This window comes from Stegostoma tigrinum, chromosome 9, assembly GCF_030684315.1.
Source record: "Stegostoma tigrinum isolate sSteTig4 chromosome 9, sSteTig4.hap1, whole genome shotgun sequence".
NCBI lineage: Eukaryota > Metazoa > Chordata > Chondrichthyes > Orectolobiformes > Stegostomatidae > Stegostoma > Stegostoma tigrinum.
Window position 1 is genome coordinate 81,234,414 of NC_081362.1, and position 15,657 is coordinate 81,250,070.

The 15,657-nt window shown below is 43.7% G+C and overlaps 1 protein-coding gene across 5 annotated transcripts in view; it reads left to right on the forward strand.

Annotated features, from left to right (window-relative positions):
- ltbp1 (latent transforming growth factor beta binding protein 1) overlaps positions 1 to 15,657 on the forward strand; it is a 432,638-nt gene that overhangs the window by 206,890 nt on the left and 210,091 nt on the right. For 3 of the 5 annotated variants that reach the window (XM_059648686.1, XM_059648685.1, XM_059648690.1), the window contains one exon: positions 11,828 to 11,992. The exons of the other annotated variants lie outside the window; for them this stretch is intronic. In XM_059648686.1, the coding sequence (XP_059504669.1) occupies positions 11,828 to 11,992 (165 nt within the window). The remainder of the gene's footprint in view (positions 1 to 11,827; positions 11,993 to 15,657) is intronic. 5 annotated transcript variants of the gene reach the window in all.

A 15,657-nucleotide genomic window follows, 5' to 3' on the forward strand; every position in this document is an offset into this window, starting at 1 on the left:
ACATTCATGTCACACAAGTGCCAGGCAATAACTGTCTCAAACAGGAGGGAATCTAACCACCGCCCATGACATTCAATGGTAATGCTATCGCCATATCACCCACTATCAATATCCTGCGATTGACCAGAAACTGAAGTGGACCAATCACACAACAACTGCACCTCCCAGTCGTGAACCATTTCCACTCCCCCTCCCATTCTTTAGATGACATGTCCATCATGGGCCTCCTGCAGTGGCACAATGATGCCACCCAAAGGTTGCAGGAACAGCAATTCATATTCCGCTTGGGAACCCTGCAGCCCAATGGTATCAATGTGGACTTCGCCAGCTTCAAAATCTCCCCTTCCCCTACTGCATCCCAAAACCAGCCCAGTTCATCCCCTCCCCCCACTGCATCACAAAACCAGCTCAGCTCTTCCCCTCCTCCCACTGCATCCCAAAACCAGTCCAGCCTGTCTCCGCCTCCCTAACCTGTTCTTCCTCTCACCCATCCCTTCCTCCCACTTCAAGCTGCACCTCCATTTCCTACCTACTAACCTCATCCCGACTCCTTGACCTGTCCATCTTCCCTGGACTGACGTCTCCCCTCTCTACCTCTCAACCTATACTCTCCTCTCCACCTATCTTGTTTTCTCTCCATCTTTGGTCCGCCTCCCCCTCTCTCCCTATTTATTCCAGAACCCTCTCCCCATCCCCCTCTCTGATGAAGGGTCTAGGCCCGAAACGTCAGCTTTTGTGCTCCTGAGATGCTGCTTGGCCTGCTGTGTTCATCCGGCTCCACACTTTGGTATCTTGGACCAATCACATAAATAGCTGCATGAGCAGGTCAGAGGTTCAGAATCCTGCAATAAGTAACTCCTGAATTCTCACTAGCTGTCCTCCATGGAGGCTATTGTTACTGTAACAGACTGTTTTGAGGAGAATACTGGTGCTGGAGACTCAGGGCACAGAAGTAAAGATATGTCCTTTCCAATTGAAAGTTCCAAACCAGGCTGGATCCTATTAGTTTGATTTCTGCTGTGCAGGTCAATGAGAGCGCCTCTGTGTTGTGGTGCCCTTGTGATCCCCTCCGCGCTGCCACCAGCACTCTGGGTTGGCCTCCTGAAGCTGTTGAAGCTTGTGGGCAATGACAAGAGCCCCTTAGAGATCTGCAGATGCTGGAAATCTGTAACAAAAACGGAAATGACTGAAGAACCCAACAGGTCTGCCAGCATCTGTGGAGAGAAAGTAGTCCTAATATTTTGGATCCAGCTACCCTCCTTCAGAACTAGTAGTAGCTTGGAAAAGGTAGTATATGTGAAGACAGAGGGTGAGGGAGGAGTGGTGAAGGGATAAAATGATAGCAGGAGACAGAGCTCAGAGGGAGAGGAAGACAGTTGGGTTGAAATTGGGATGGATGCCCCGACTTACCATTATCCATCCCTTGGTTTGTCTCACTGTGTTTCAGTCCTCTGGGCTCCATCTCTGCACAGATGCTGCCAGACCTGCTGAGTTTCTCCAGTAATTTCTGTTTTAGAGCCTCTTACTGCCCTTAAATGGATGGTGAGCTCAGACACTGCCAGGAATGTTGCTTCACCAGCCTTGCTACTGGCTGTAGGTTTGTACATTCCCACATGGGGAACTGGTCATGGATGGAGATGCTGCTGTTCTTTACTTTGGGGAAGAGAAGCTTGAGAAGAGACTTGATAGAAGTCTTCAAAATCATCAGGGGCCTGCAGAGCATTGATAGAGAGAAACCGTCCCCACTCTCGAAAGGAGCAAGAGGGTACAGATTTAAACTAATTGACAAAAGAAACAAAAACAAGATGCTAGGAAGCTTTTGTCATGCAGCGTATGGTTGGAGCCTGGAGTATATTGCCTCAGAGTAGGGTAGAGGCAGATTGAATCAGGTTGATCAAACTGCCATTTTAAAAGGAACAGCGTGCAGAGTTCTGGGAAGAGTTGGAAGGAGAACAGTCCTGAGTCAGATGATGATTTGGAGAGCGATGCAGATACAGTGGGCTGAATGGCCTCCTACACTGTAATGGTTCTGTGATCCCTCAAATGCATGAAGGACCCCTCCATGCAGAAAATGCACAAAGACTACTGTTTGCTTTGTATTGCTTCTTGATGCTTTACACAATTCTGAACCAGTTACAAGATACACACACTCACACATGCCCTTATACTTACTTGCACACACTCATTCTCACACTCACATACTCACATATGTGTGTCACATTCAGACACACAAACACACTTTGGCACATCCCAATAGAAACAAAACACTCGTGCACACATTCATTCACATGCTCACATAATCACGCACACACAGCCTGACACACACACACACAATCAGTTCACTCACTCAGACTCACACACACTCATATGCTTATACTCATTTGCAAATTCACATGCACTCACGCACACGTTCACACACGAACATACACATGCACACGTTCACACACGCACACAAACATACAAACCAACATATTCATTCACACACAAATACAAATATGCATGTACACATAAACACATACACATACGTACACACACACTCATTCACACACACACTTTCACAAACACACGTGCGCATACTCACGCACGCACACACACACACACACACACGCTTACACACACACACACACACACACACACACACACACACACACACACACACACACACACACACACACACACACACACACACACACACACACACACACACACTCTTGAGCATTTACTTCATCATCTAGAAGAAAATCATTACTGACTCTTCCAGAAACCTACTGAAGTCCTTTCTGTTGCCAAGTTTTCATTCTTTGATGATAAAGTCTCTGGGAAATAATTGCGCTAGATTAGTTCTGGCAACAGCAATTTCAGTGGGAACGTAGGCTGAAGGTTGGGGGATATGAGGAGAGAGGTTTAAGAGTAAAATCCCCATACCTTTATGATGGTTTTTATCTTCAGATAAGTGTGACTTAGAAATAATCTTACTCAAATGATGGGATGTCCCACTAAATGTAACTGAACAGTTCTTTCACCGCCTGAGTCAGTTTAAACAAGAGCAGCTTAAATTTCGAAGACAAATTTTACTGCTGACAGCCGAGGAAGAGAAGGTCATGACCTTTCTGGTCAAAAGAGCATCAGCAAGTTTACTTAAGTAATCTTTCAGGGATCATGGTACTTATTATTATGGGTCATTAATATAAATAGCCCTTTGAAATGTGTGTTTACAATTATCTGGCTGTAGTCAGTATTATTGCCTTTTTGCCTTGATAGGTGCCATTTGGTCTCATTAAAAACCTTATAGTTAAACGGTAGGAATGTCAAATAAAGGACTGATGACTATCGTGAACCTCATTGAACCCTCTCAGTGAGGAGAACTGCTCTGAGTTCATTCATTTCAGTGCAAAACTGTGCAAAGTGCAGCATTTGAGCAGATATTCGTTCATTCAAGTTTCTGAACAGAAGCAGGCTTAACTTTTATTGAGAGATAATGGGAACTGCAGATGCTGGAGATTCCAAGATAATAAAATGTGAGGCTGGACGAACACAGCAGGCCAAGCAGCATCTCAGGAGCACAAAAGCTGACGTTTCGGGTCTAGGCCCGAAACGTCAGCTTTTGTGCTCCTGAGATGCTGCTTGGCCTGCTGTGTTCGTCCAGCCTCACATTTTATTATCTTAACTTTTATTGAATTTGCTATCCACAAGACAGGATCCTGAGCCAAACAGTGGAATCATAAGCCCCTGCATCCTGATTGCAAGCAGGTTTATTCTCTCTGATTATGAAGCGACCTCAGGCAACCTCTGCCTTTGTTGCCTATTGGTTATGAACCCACCCCGCCAGCCACAACAATTAGGAAAATTCCTCGTAATTACCCAGATTTAATGAATAATAAGCCCGTGAATAATTTGCTGAAATTAAGGGCTAAAGCAACAATCTGGGATCATTGGAGAGGGTCTCAATTTGCGTCACTGAATAATTCAATGAACACTAGTAACAAACAAGCACACCCCTCCATCGCAGAAGTTATACGTAATCCTGCTTTTCCCAAAAGCTCATATTAAACTTTGCAGATGAAACAAAGTTTGGACGCATTATGAACTGTGCGAAAGATAGCAATAGATTAGATTCCCTACAGTGTGGAAACAGGCCCTTTGGCCCAACAAGTCCACACTGACCCTTGGAGCATCCCACCCAGAACCATCACCCTATAACCCACTCACCCCTGAACACTATGGGCAATTTAGCACGGCCAATCCTCCTAGCCTGCACATTTTTTGGACTGTGGGAGGAAACCGAAGCACCTGGAGGAAACCCACGCAGACACGGGGAGAATGGGCAAACTCTGCACAGACAGTTGCCCGAGGCTGGATCCGAACCTGGCACAGTGAGGTTGCAGTGCTAACCCCTGAGCCACCGTGCTGCCGAATAGACCTCAAGAGAATGTATTTCACTGGGATTGGCAGGCATCAGGCAAATTGAGTTTAATAGAAAGAAGTTGCTGCAGAAAAAGAGTGACCTGGAGCACGTGTGCATACGTTACCAAAGTTGGAAAATGGTTAACGTGATTTAACATGAGATTCTGCGCTTTATCAAGAGAGGCAAAAAGTTCAAAGGCTGCCACAGCGTAACCTGCCTGGAGCCCTGATCCTAGAAGGGCAGTTTTGTGAGCTTTGGAGTCTTTGGGAAAAACCTGAATCCATCAGACTTGTTTGGAGATATCCACTGGGACAGGTCAGATACACCTGGGGAGAAGGCAGGTAGCTGTTTGGGATTTTTAAGAGTAGATAGGAATGTGCGTGAAAAGTGGGTAAGCTCTGTCAAGCTGTCATGTCATTTAGAAGCCTAAACTCCTCCAATTTTTGAAAACGAAAATCCAGTCTGCAGTTGACTAAAGAAATCAGTGGAACTTTTTCACTGCTTACTAACATCAGGATCAGTGCAGCTTGATGACTTACACAACCTTTCATTATCACAGTGGGCAGCCCGTATATTCACAGTCTGGTTAATAAATTCAAGTGGTTACCAAGAGATTAGGTTTCTTTCTTTGATCTGGTGCTATGAATACATATATTTGTATTTTAAGGGATTAATTACTTGCAAGATGTTTTAATTTTGTGGAACTTAAAGCAATATTGTCAATAAAATTTTAAAAAAATGTCGTGGCATTTTCAATGGATACTTAGTGCCTGACTTTATCTCACCATGGCTTTGGAAGACAGTCTGTAGTGCAATGAAGGGTATAAAGGTAAAGGGCCGTGGGTTGATGTTAACAAAATGTTGGTGCACGAGCTATAAAGGATCGTGCAGATGAATGGGGATTAATGGTTCTCCATGGTTGGTTTTAAATTTACATGGGGGCTATAAAGGGCCATGGAGGATGGGTGGGAGGGTCATAGACAGTATGGAGAGTATGAGCGCCATGGAGGATGGGTGGGAGGGCATCAGATAGCATGAGCTTGCATGACTAAGAAGTGTGAGAGTTAGAGGAATAGTTTTGTTTGATTGTTTTTATTATAACTGAGACAAGGTCCCGGTCAAGACATCGGGCCTTTTAAAGAGGTCATCTTGGCAACCAGAGCCTCTACAGCTGACCCCTGGCTCCCCATATTGTGCATCTGAGATCCCGGTCACTAGAGCATCCTGCATTTTGAATGCACCACCATTGGCAGTCATGCCTTGAGTCGCCAATGTTCTCAGTTCTAGAATTGCCTCCCTAAATTTCAATGTCTTTTGACTTGTCTTCCTCCTTAAAAACAATACTTAAGATCTGCCTGGTTGACTAAACTTGTTGCCACCTGGTCCATATTACCTTGTGGTCTATTGGTCATTCTCCTTGAAGCACTTTCAGATTTGATAGCATGTTAAAGATGCTTGTGAAATGCATGTTACCGTTTCTTATTTAAAATGGCAATTCTTGTCCAAAGATGGATGCCAGATCTTTATTTGGAACGGATTTGTCTAGAGGTACCTTGGATATGACACAAAAAATGAAGAATGCATAACAGCTTTTATATTGGGATAATGCCAAAGTAGGGAATGGTTACGAGAAACTTGTTAAGGATCTGAGCACAAGCAAGCTGGCAGTCGCTTGAAGGCAGACAAAATAAGTGGAAGTGTTGGAGGCTTAGGAACTAGCAATTTTAAGTCATATAATAGGCCCAAGGAGAGGAAGACGATTGTACTTTCATGCAAATCTTCATCAAATTGGAATTGAGTTCAATAGTAACTCTTTTTATTGATTTAGTATAAATGACAAGCGTGATGAATTCTTATATACTCAGAAATTTCAGCCTGAATTATTTTCCATAAATCAGTGCTCACTCGCTTCTTATGCTGTTGGCTTCATCACAATGTGACTCAGACATGAATCCATTCTAGCCATGTTGAAACGCACTGCGCCAGCCCATAAAGTGCCAGAAATACATTTCATCCAAGCCAAGTTATGCAAGCATTTGGGAGGATGATAAGTTCTGGACTGAATTCATCCATAATGTTCTCCTGCTACACGAGCGATTATCAGAGTTAAAATGGGGCCATAATTATGAGGCTGCCCACGATTTTCTGAACGATTGAATTTGTCAGACACAAGGAGGAACACAGGAAGGTGAGATTGCTGCACAAAGGTTTTCATTTTCCGATATTTTCTAATCAAATCTTGTCCAGCTATGAAATGGCTGCTCTTTCTTTCCCAAATCTAAAATGACATTGAAGTTCCATGCCTCAATTTATACCATGTTGCTAAATTATTTACCTGGTAATTATTTTTGCCAGTTTGACAACTGACTACAAATATACAGAAAAGCAAAGGTTTGCCAGGAAGTGGTAGGCTGGGAGCTTGGCAGCCAATATCGTTTGTCTCTTTTCCTGATTCTTATTTCCAATGAAGCGGGAGAATGCTCATAAGATTTATGACAAACACATCGTTAGGGTAAAAAAAGAATAATTAGAATGCATCTACAAAATTGCTACAGCGTAGTGGTGAGATTCCAATATTAGCTTCTGAGGAGGTTTGAAGTTTCTTCATTGATGCCCCCAATTTATACAGCAGTTGTTGACGCTACAATAGTGGCATCATTGCCAGTCCTGGATGCCCACTTATATACAACGTCTTGTTTTGTACATATCAATGAATGCCAACTCCAAGGGGTGTGCTCACATGGAGAATGCCTGAATACCCTGGGCAGTTATAGGTGCACATGTGAGCCTGGGTTTGTTTCAAGTCCTGCACAGACCGCCTGTGTCCGTAAGTGATATTTACCAGAACCTGTTTGAAACTGGGTCCTCAGGCCCCTGAAAGCTTTGCATGCATTTCCAAAGTTGGGTTTCTGTAAGTATTAGACTGGTGTCTTTCAGCCATGGAACATTGCTGCACCCAAAAGTGAATATCACAAAGACGAATAATTACCTCTGAAGGGACTCTGGGTTGTGGGTGAACTAATGTGGAGAGTGAAATTCTGTTTGGACAGGAATGCGAAATGGATGGGAACATTTCGCATGAAGTCAGTGGAGTAGAAAATGGAACAGGACGTATGTAAAGAGTGACGTTTGTGACTCAATCCTGTTTTACATTCTCGCACAGCTTAAATCTACTTTGAAGGGATAGCTAGCCTTTCAAGGGACGCTCCTAATTTTCATGTTTCATGCATATCTGTTCTAAAAACAGAACATTTCTACACGCATCAGAAACTTGGAAGGTTTAATGTTAATTCCTCCCATTCCTAAGAAATGTATCATGCAAAAAGTACTTTTTATTTTCTTTTATACTGATGCCACAGACAAGGTACAAGGATAGCAGCCTTTCTAACTTTCTGGATGGATTGTAGTTAATAACTTTGGTCATTTAGTGATCACAATTGGGTTAGATTTGGGATTTGGAAAGGGACAGAGATACAAGGGAACAAAAGTTTTTAACTGGGTAGGGGGTAAGTGTTACAAATTCGAGAAGTAATTTGGCAGAGGTGGACTGGACAGGTCTGCTAAAGGAGAAATCAATGGGAAACCTGTGGGAGGCACTAAAGAATGTGATCCTTCGGGCACAAAGCAGACATGCCCCATTCAAAATTAAATATGGTACTGCTAGATCTGGATTTCCCCCCCCCCCATCTTCAAAGAGAGGGCATGAAAAAATATTAATGAATAAGATAAAGGAAAATTCGAAGATGTTTACCAGTATTTAAGGAGCAAAAAGATAGTTAAAGAAAAAGTGGAACCTTGTCAGAGATAAAGAAGGGAACTTGTATGAAATGCAGAGGATATGGGAAGAATTTTAAATGGATTTTTCACCTCCATATTCACAAAAGAAAGGGATGATGTGGATATAGTAATCCAAGAGGAGTAGTGTGAAATATTAAACAAAATAATCACACAGAAAGAGGAAGCATTCAGAGAGTTGGAATCCTTGAAAGTGGATAAGATGCCAGGGCTGGGTAGATTGTTCCCTCAGATGTTGAAGGTGGTCTTGGAGGAAATAACGGATGCTCTGAGGATTATTTTCCAATCTAGACACAGGTGAGGTGCCGGAAGGCTGGAGGAATGTAAATGTGGTTCCGTTGTTTAAAAAGGGTAGAAAGGAAATGCCAAACTTTTTTAGGCCAATTAGCTTTACTTCACTGGTGGGTAAATTGTTAAAATCAATGCTGAGAAATTGGATAAAATGTCACTTAGAAAGGCATGGGACTCATCAGGGATAGTCAGTACGGCTTTGTTAAGGGAAGGTCATGCCTTACAAATGTAATTGAATTTTTTGAGGAAGTGACGAGGAGGATCAATGAGGGTAGAGCAATGGATGCTGTCGACATGGATCTTAGTAAGGCATTTGAAAAGGTCTCACATGGGAGACTGGTCAAAAAAGTAAAATCCCATGGGATACAGGGTAATGTATCAAATTGGATCCAAAGTTAGCTTACTGACAGGAAACAACGGGTAAGGGTTGACAGCTGCCCTTATGAATGGAAAACTGTTTCAAGCAGTATTCTGCAGAGCTTGGTATTGGGACCCTGGCTGTTTTATACATTAATGATTTGGGTTTGAACCTGTGGGGTTGGGAGGGGTGCACAATGGGAAATATGTAGACAACACAAAAATTGGCCGTGTAGTGGATAGTGCAGAGGAGAACCGTAAGCTCCAAAATAATGATGGAATGGGGCGGAAAGTGGCAGATGGAGTTCAACTCTGATAAGTGTGAGGTGATGCATTTCATGAGGTCAAACTTTTTAAAGGGAACACACCATAAACAGGGATATACTGAGGGATGGATGAAGAGAGAGGTGTGCGCAAGTGCGCTGGTCCCTAAAGTAGCAGTACAGGTAGATCAGGTTATAAAGAAGACATATGGAATGCTCTCCTTCATTGGTAGTTATAAAATACACAAGTAGGGATATAATGATGAAGTGACATAACTGGAGCGCTTTGTGTAGTTCTAGTCATCACGTTCCAGGAAGAACATAATTTCTCTGGAGAAAGTGCAGGGATGATTGACTAGAACGTTGACAGGGCTGGAGAATTCCAGCTATGAGGAGAGATTGGAGAGGTTGGGTTTTATTTTGGAGCAGAGCAGGCTGAAGTGTGACATGACTGAAGTATACAAAGTTGTGAGGGGCAGAGATAGAATAGGCAGGAGAATCTTGTTTCCCTTGGCAGACAGTTCAAAATCCAGGATTCACGGATTCAAGCTAGGTGTCAGAACGATTAGAGGGGACTTGAGGAAGATCTTTTTTAAGCAGAGGGTGGTGGGATCTGGAATTTGCTGCCTGAGTTAGTGTTGGTTAGAGTCTTTTAAAAAGTACCTGAATCTGCACCTTAAGTACTGTAGGCTGCAGGGCTATGGATGGTTTGCAGGAAGATGGGATTAGAAAAGGCACCTAGGTGTCTTTGGGTTGTATGGATAGGGTGGGCCCCATCTGTGCTGTATCATGTCTATGGTTCTATTTAGCATGTTTAAGCGTTCTTTTGCAATATAGGCAATGACACGTAGTGGCGATAGGCAGGAAACCAAGTTTGTTAAAAAGAAATCCTGCTGTTTGAGATTATCATTCAGGTTTCAATAGGGTATTCCTCACTGGCAGAATAAACTTAGCCTCTCCTTGTACCATTCTGTGCTTCTTCCTTACAAATTTCCAGGGCACTATTACAGCTTTCTGCCAAGAGAAAGTGACTGAAAGCATGGTATACTATAACTATAAAAAGTCATGTAAACTGGTTTAATTCCAGGTCAACTACTTTTTTCTTCTATTGCTGTCAAAATATGTCGTGTCATTAATGTTCATGGATACGGTGTAAAACCTAACACAACTGGGTTTAGTTTGTGGCTGTGAATTCATTCTCAAATGCTGTTGTGAGTGTAAAATGGAGAAACCATAAGTTCAAACTGAATTCCACATTTTACCAATGTATATCTGTATAAAATCTCACACTGGGTAAGCAGCTGTGAAAGAAAGTTATCGTCAAAGACAGCATGTTAAGTGGTAACAGTTGTATTTTCCTCGGCATTATTTGAACGTACTGTCAGCCTGACACCAATGTAGTTGTTGCAGATGCTTCATAAAATTCCTGGCACCAGTTTTGTAGATGGCTACACAACTGGGCCTTCTCTGTTGACCGTTTGCATTCACCACTTCTCCATAAAGTTCTGCAAACAGACAACCCAAATTTAAGATTCTTGGGGAGGGGTTAAGACGTGGTGTTGACTGTGGCATCACAGCAATGGTACTGGAATGAATGCTGCTGTCACATTGGAACCAGCTGTAGATACCAGTTCTGCTTTGACCTATTTCCCTCAGTTGGGAACCATTGATGCAGGGAAATGAAGCAACACCTTGAGTGCCTGCATCTCATTGGCTGCTTAGACCATTTGTGCTGCCAACGCTCCCTTGACCCACCGTGGTGAAGGGAGCCTGTTTGAACTCTGCACTGTTGGAGTGTTTGGCTGCACAAGTCGGTTGCAGAGGCCACTTCACCACTCCCAGTTTTGGAGGGTTTTTTTGTAATTTTATTTTTGGCTCTGTAGGTCTGATTCAGCCCATTTCAGTACTTAATAATCCCCCTCTTTTTTAAGGATGCCATGGGAATGGGATGTGCAAAAGGTCAAAGTGGAGCTTTTCCTTTGGCTAAGCTTGGTACCCTTTTGAGAATGCTGAATGACTTCAATTGTAATTGGTAGGACTAAACTGCACATACTGTCCCATGTTAGCTAGGCACCACACAGGCCTGTTTGTCAAGAAAGAATGACAATTTAACAGAAGATAAACATTCTGCACATGTAGTTTGTCTAATACAATTATAACTAACCAAACTCCGATTGGAAAGAGGAAGAAAATTGCCTCAATTGCCTGCCAAAGGGAATGATTTGGTTTGTCTGCCAGCATGCCAAAGTCATTTCAGTGAAGTGACCTTGGAGGTAGTTGTATTTTTTTTTAAACGTTTTTGTTTTGTTTCGAGCGTAATGGAAATTGTCTGCCATTCCTGGATGCTAAAGCTCCTGCTGTACTAACACAAATGCATGTAACAAGGTACTCACAACCTGCCCATTACTGCTTGGAGCATGTTGCTTTTCATAAGGTTTAACACTTCATGTATTAGTCAGATGGTTGCCAATGTAAAACCTATGTCCTTCATGTCCTGGGGCTTTAATCTGGTACAAAGGATGCTCCAAATGTGTCTATGTTGGCGCACATATGTATATAGACATAGTCACGCCTTAATGTATGTTGATTTTTTTTAAGCTTTGTTCGCTGTTCTGTCCTTGTCAGCTGGTGATGGAATTTCTGCAGGTTTTTTTTTCTCTCTCTTGGATCATTTCTGGCAACCTCCCTCCCTTTTTTGTTTCTCTCTCTGCTGCAGCTGAAAATCTTTTAATTGAAGAGAAAGGGCCCTGCTACCGGTTTGTCAGTGCAGGAAAGCAGTGCATGCACCCTCTGTCTGTGCAGCTCAGCAAGCAGATGTGCTGTTGCAGCGTTGGCAAGGCCTGGGGCACAAACTGCGAGAAATGTCCCATTCTGGGAACAGGTAAGGGCAGCAGAAGCCAGCGATAACTTTTCTCTTTTGCTTCACAGATACTGCTCTTTTGTCTCTCTTTGCTGGCTGCTTTTTACCGTTATGCTTGTTGTATTCTGTGGCACACAAGAGTAGGATTTTTATTGCTACACAAGTTAAGAATGGCAGATGCTGATATACCCCGTCCTTGTTTCTTTTGTCCCATCTCCCTTTAAGTTGCACTTGAAACGCTGATCAAAACAGAAATGTCTGAGCTCATTTGTATAAAGAGTACATTTCTCTCCCCAAAGTGCACGTTTTATTTGTTACGTGCAGTTACCCTGTCATCTCAAAAGCACATCCGATCAGCTCGCCTTCTTTCAAAGGTCCTGTTACATGACTAACTTCTGCTGGTTTGGAACCGACTAATTCAGAATGGCGTTAACGGTCATTGTGGTGATGTTAGTGTTTTCTCATGCCTGGCTTAAAAAAGGGATTCAGAGTGTTGTGACTCACACAGTGGAATGTGTCAAAATATCTGTTGGTTGTGCAAACTACGTTGAGGGTTCAATGGAGCTGACAGATCTGGAATTATTCCTTTAAAGTAATAATGGAGCCCAACCCCTTTCCATATTACTGAACTCCCAGTTGGGAGACACTCCAGTGAATAGGGTTTATGGCTGCTGAGTTCTGGGATAGGTAATCCAGAGACTCCCTTTTGAAATGTTGCTCCCACACATCCAACCCAAACAGAAAGCACTAGGAGAATAACATCATTCCTGCTCATCGCTGAACGTTTTTGTCATTTGAAGCCTTTTTGGCCATTAGTAATTTCACCCATCATCTTTAGACTGAGTGGGTCAATCAGATTTGAACACGCTTGGAGATCACAGCCCAGCTAGTGATCAGACAGAGTGCCTGATTCCCGTCCAGCTCAGCTCTTAGCAAAAATGTTGATGACTCGTGACCAGATTCTGCAGAGAAGTGAAAAGGAGGCACATCAAGTCAAGACCATACCCCCATGCCTACCCCCAGCCCCAGCCTCACCACCACTTCACATTGCCCCCATCTTTATCTGTGATTATGTTTAACCACAAACAGCTCTCAGGTTATATGGCACAGCACGGTGGCTCAGTGGTTAGCACTGCAGCCTCACAGCGCCAGGGACCCGGGTTCAGTTCCACCCTCAGGCAGCCACTTGTGTGGAGTTTGCACATTCTCCCCATGTCTGCATGGGTTTCCTCCAGTTGCTCTGCTTTCCTCCCAAAAGTGTGCAGGCTAAGTGGATTGCCGGTAGTGTCAAGGCTAGATGAGTTAGCCCGGGGAAATGTAGGGGTACAGAGATGGGGGTGGGGGTTGGCCTAGGTGGGACCCTCTTTGAAGAGTTGGTGTGGACTCACTGGGCCAAATGGCCTGCTTCCACAGCATGGGGATTTTATGGTTTTGGCAATGTGTATTCGTGGGAAACACCTTACTATTTTGTTCTCATTACTTGATTAATAACAAAGTCTTTTACATCTTTCTGTTTCTTTGCAGTGTCACATCCTGCCACAAACTGCATATTTTGTCAGCAGTTTATCCTTTAAACTTAAGCTGATGATGAAATTGTGTTGGGATTCCGTGCTGCTAATAATGAGAACTAGTATTACTAATATTGACACCTAGGAGTAAAGGTCGTGTAGGGTACGTGTGTGCCTTGCCTCTTATTTGTCTCCTTCTCAGTTGGCTGGTTGTAATGATTTAGTGCCAGTGCTTAGGGGAGTAAATGGCCCATGCCTAATGAGCTGTCTGACATAGTGGATCTGGCTGCCATTCTTTGTTCATATTTCCTAGATCCCTTGCAGCACTCAGTAGATTACAGCTCCAATTAAATCTGCAGAACCTTGGTCCGTGTTGCATGCTTAGTGGGTAAGCGTTGACCTGAGAAAGGGTGTTGTGGTTAATGATATCGGTGATGTGGATTCTGGTGCATTCCACCTGGAGGGTGGAAGAGGAGGACACCGAAATGGCCTGAGGTTCTGTTGTGGCATGGCAGCAGGAATGCCATTGCTTGTCCCTCAAGGCCACAGTGCAGTGCAGCATGGTAATATTCATAAAATGTACAGCAGGAGGGCATCTGGTCCATCACATCCATGCAGAATCTTTGCAACAAAAGCAAAGTTGCTGGAAAAGCTCAGCAAGCCTGGCAGCATCTGTGAAAAAAAAATCAGAGTTAATGTTTCGGGTCCGGTGACCCTTCCTCAGAATCTTTGTAAGATCAATGTAGATAATCCCTGTCCTTTCCCCATAACCCTTGAATTTTTATTTTCTCTTCTACCGCTTTAACTGCACACTGGAGTGTATTGGAGACTTGTAACGCTCCTTGGTATTGATGGGAAAAGCATCCAAACTCGCAGTGAAATGCTGAGCATCATTATTTGCAGGCAGTAGTATACACACATCCCCTCGAAATGTCGCTGAAGCTGGAGTCTGCTGCTTTGACTCAGGTCTCGTGTTTTAATCTCGTACACACCTCGCCACCCCTTCCCGGCTGGGAGGCAGGCAGACTGGGAATCCTGGGATAGCAGGGAACCGCAACTTCGGAGCAGGGATGGTTGGGATGCATAGAAAGAATGGCTCTCATAGCCTTCACCCCTTCATTACCCCTCTGTCAGTCCTCGTGCTCAGCCCAATGATCCACAGCCCAGCAGCAAAGGTAGAATTCTGCCATTTTTCAGAGGTGAGAGGAATCACTCACATTTGAAATAAATACATGTATTCGTCTCAACTGTTACTACGCCACAATATCTCGTGAATTCTGTAAAAGTAAGACAAACTTATTTAATTTCCACATATAACCTGAATGAGTTGCAACTGGTTTGTGTGGTGACCAATATTGTGAAGGTGAATGCAAGATAACAAAGTGTGGGGCTGGATGAACACAGCAGGCCAAGCAGCATCTCAGGAGCACAAAAGCTGACGTTTCGGGCCTAGACCCTTCATCTTTGTTATCTTGGATTCTCCAGCATCTGCTGTTCCCATTATCTTTGTGAAGGTGAATGGGCTCCTTTTTTTTTGGTTTATAATCATGACAGCCAACTCTAACACTGCCCTCCTTGTGATCCAGCATGCTTTCTGGCTTTTCCCAAACCCAACATGAAGCCTTTTTCTACTTCCATTGTACTGGCTCTTCCTTCGAGAATATTAATGGACTTGGAGCAGCTCAGGCTGGAAGTTGGCATAGTGCACCAGTGCCCACCCAAAGTGAGATGGAGATGACTGGTCTCTGAGGCATGTGTGACACCGATAAATTGGGAATCACTTTACGATTACTCACTCTACTGAACCAACCTGGGCTTGCCATGACGGGCTTTGGTTGCCTTTCACTCCACCCTGCTGATAGCGAGGGTTCTCAGAAGCTGGCATGACATTCCCCATGGATACAACCTTGTGTGCTGTTACCAAGGCAAAGAACGAAGACCAGCACAGGATGAAGCAGTGGAGAATTGGAAAGCTCAGAGAGAGATAACAGCCACCATTTATTATTCCCGCACCAATGGAATAGTGCAGGGAACACAAACTTTGCTGAAGGGTTGTGAGTGACAAGTGCACACTTAACCAAAGAAGCAGCTTTGTCATTTTTTGCATGATTCATTCATCAGCTTCCCTCTCTCTGGCTAGAACAATAGCCATTGGACACAACATTTTACAGCAGGTGA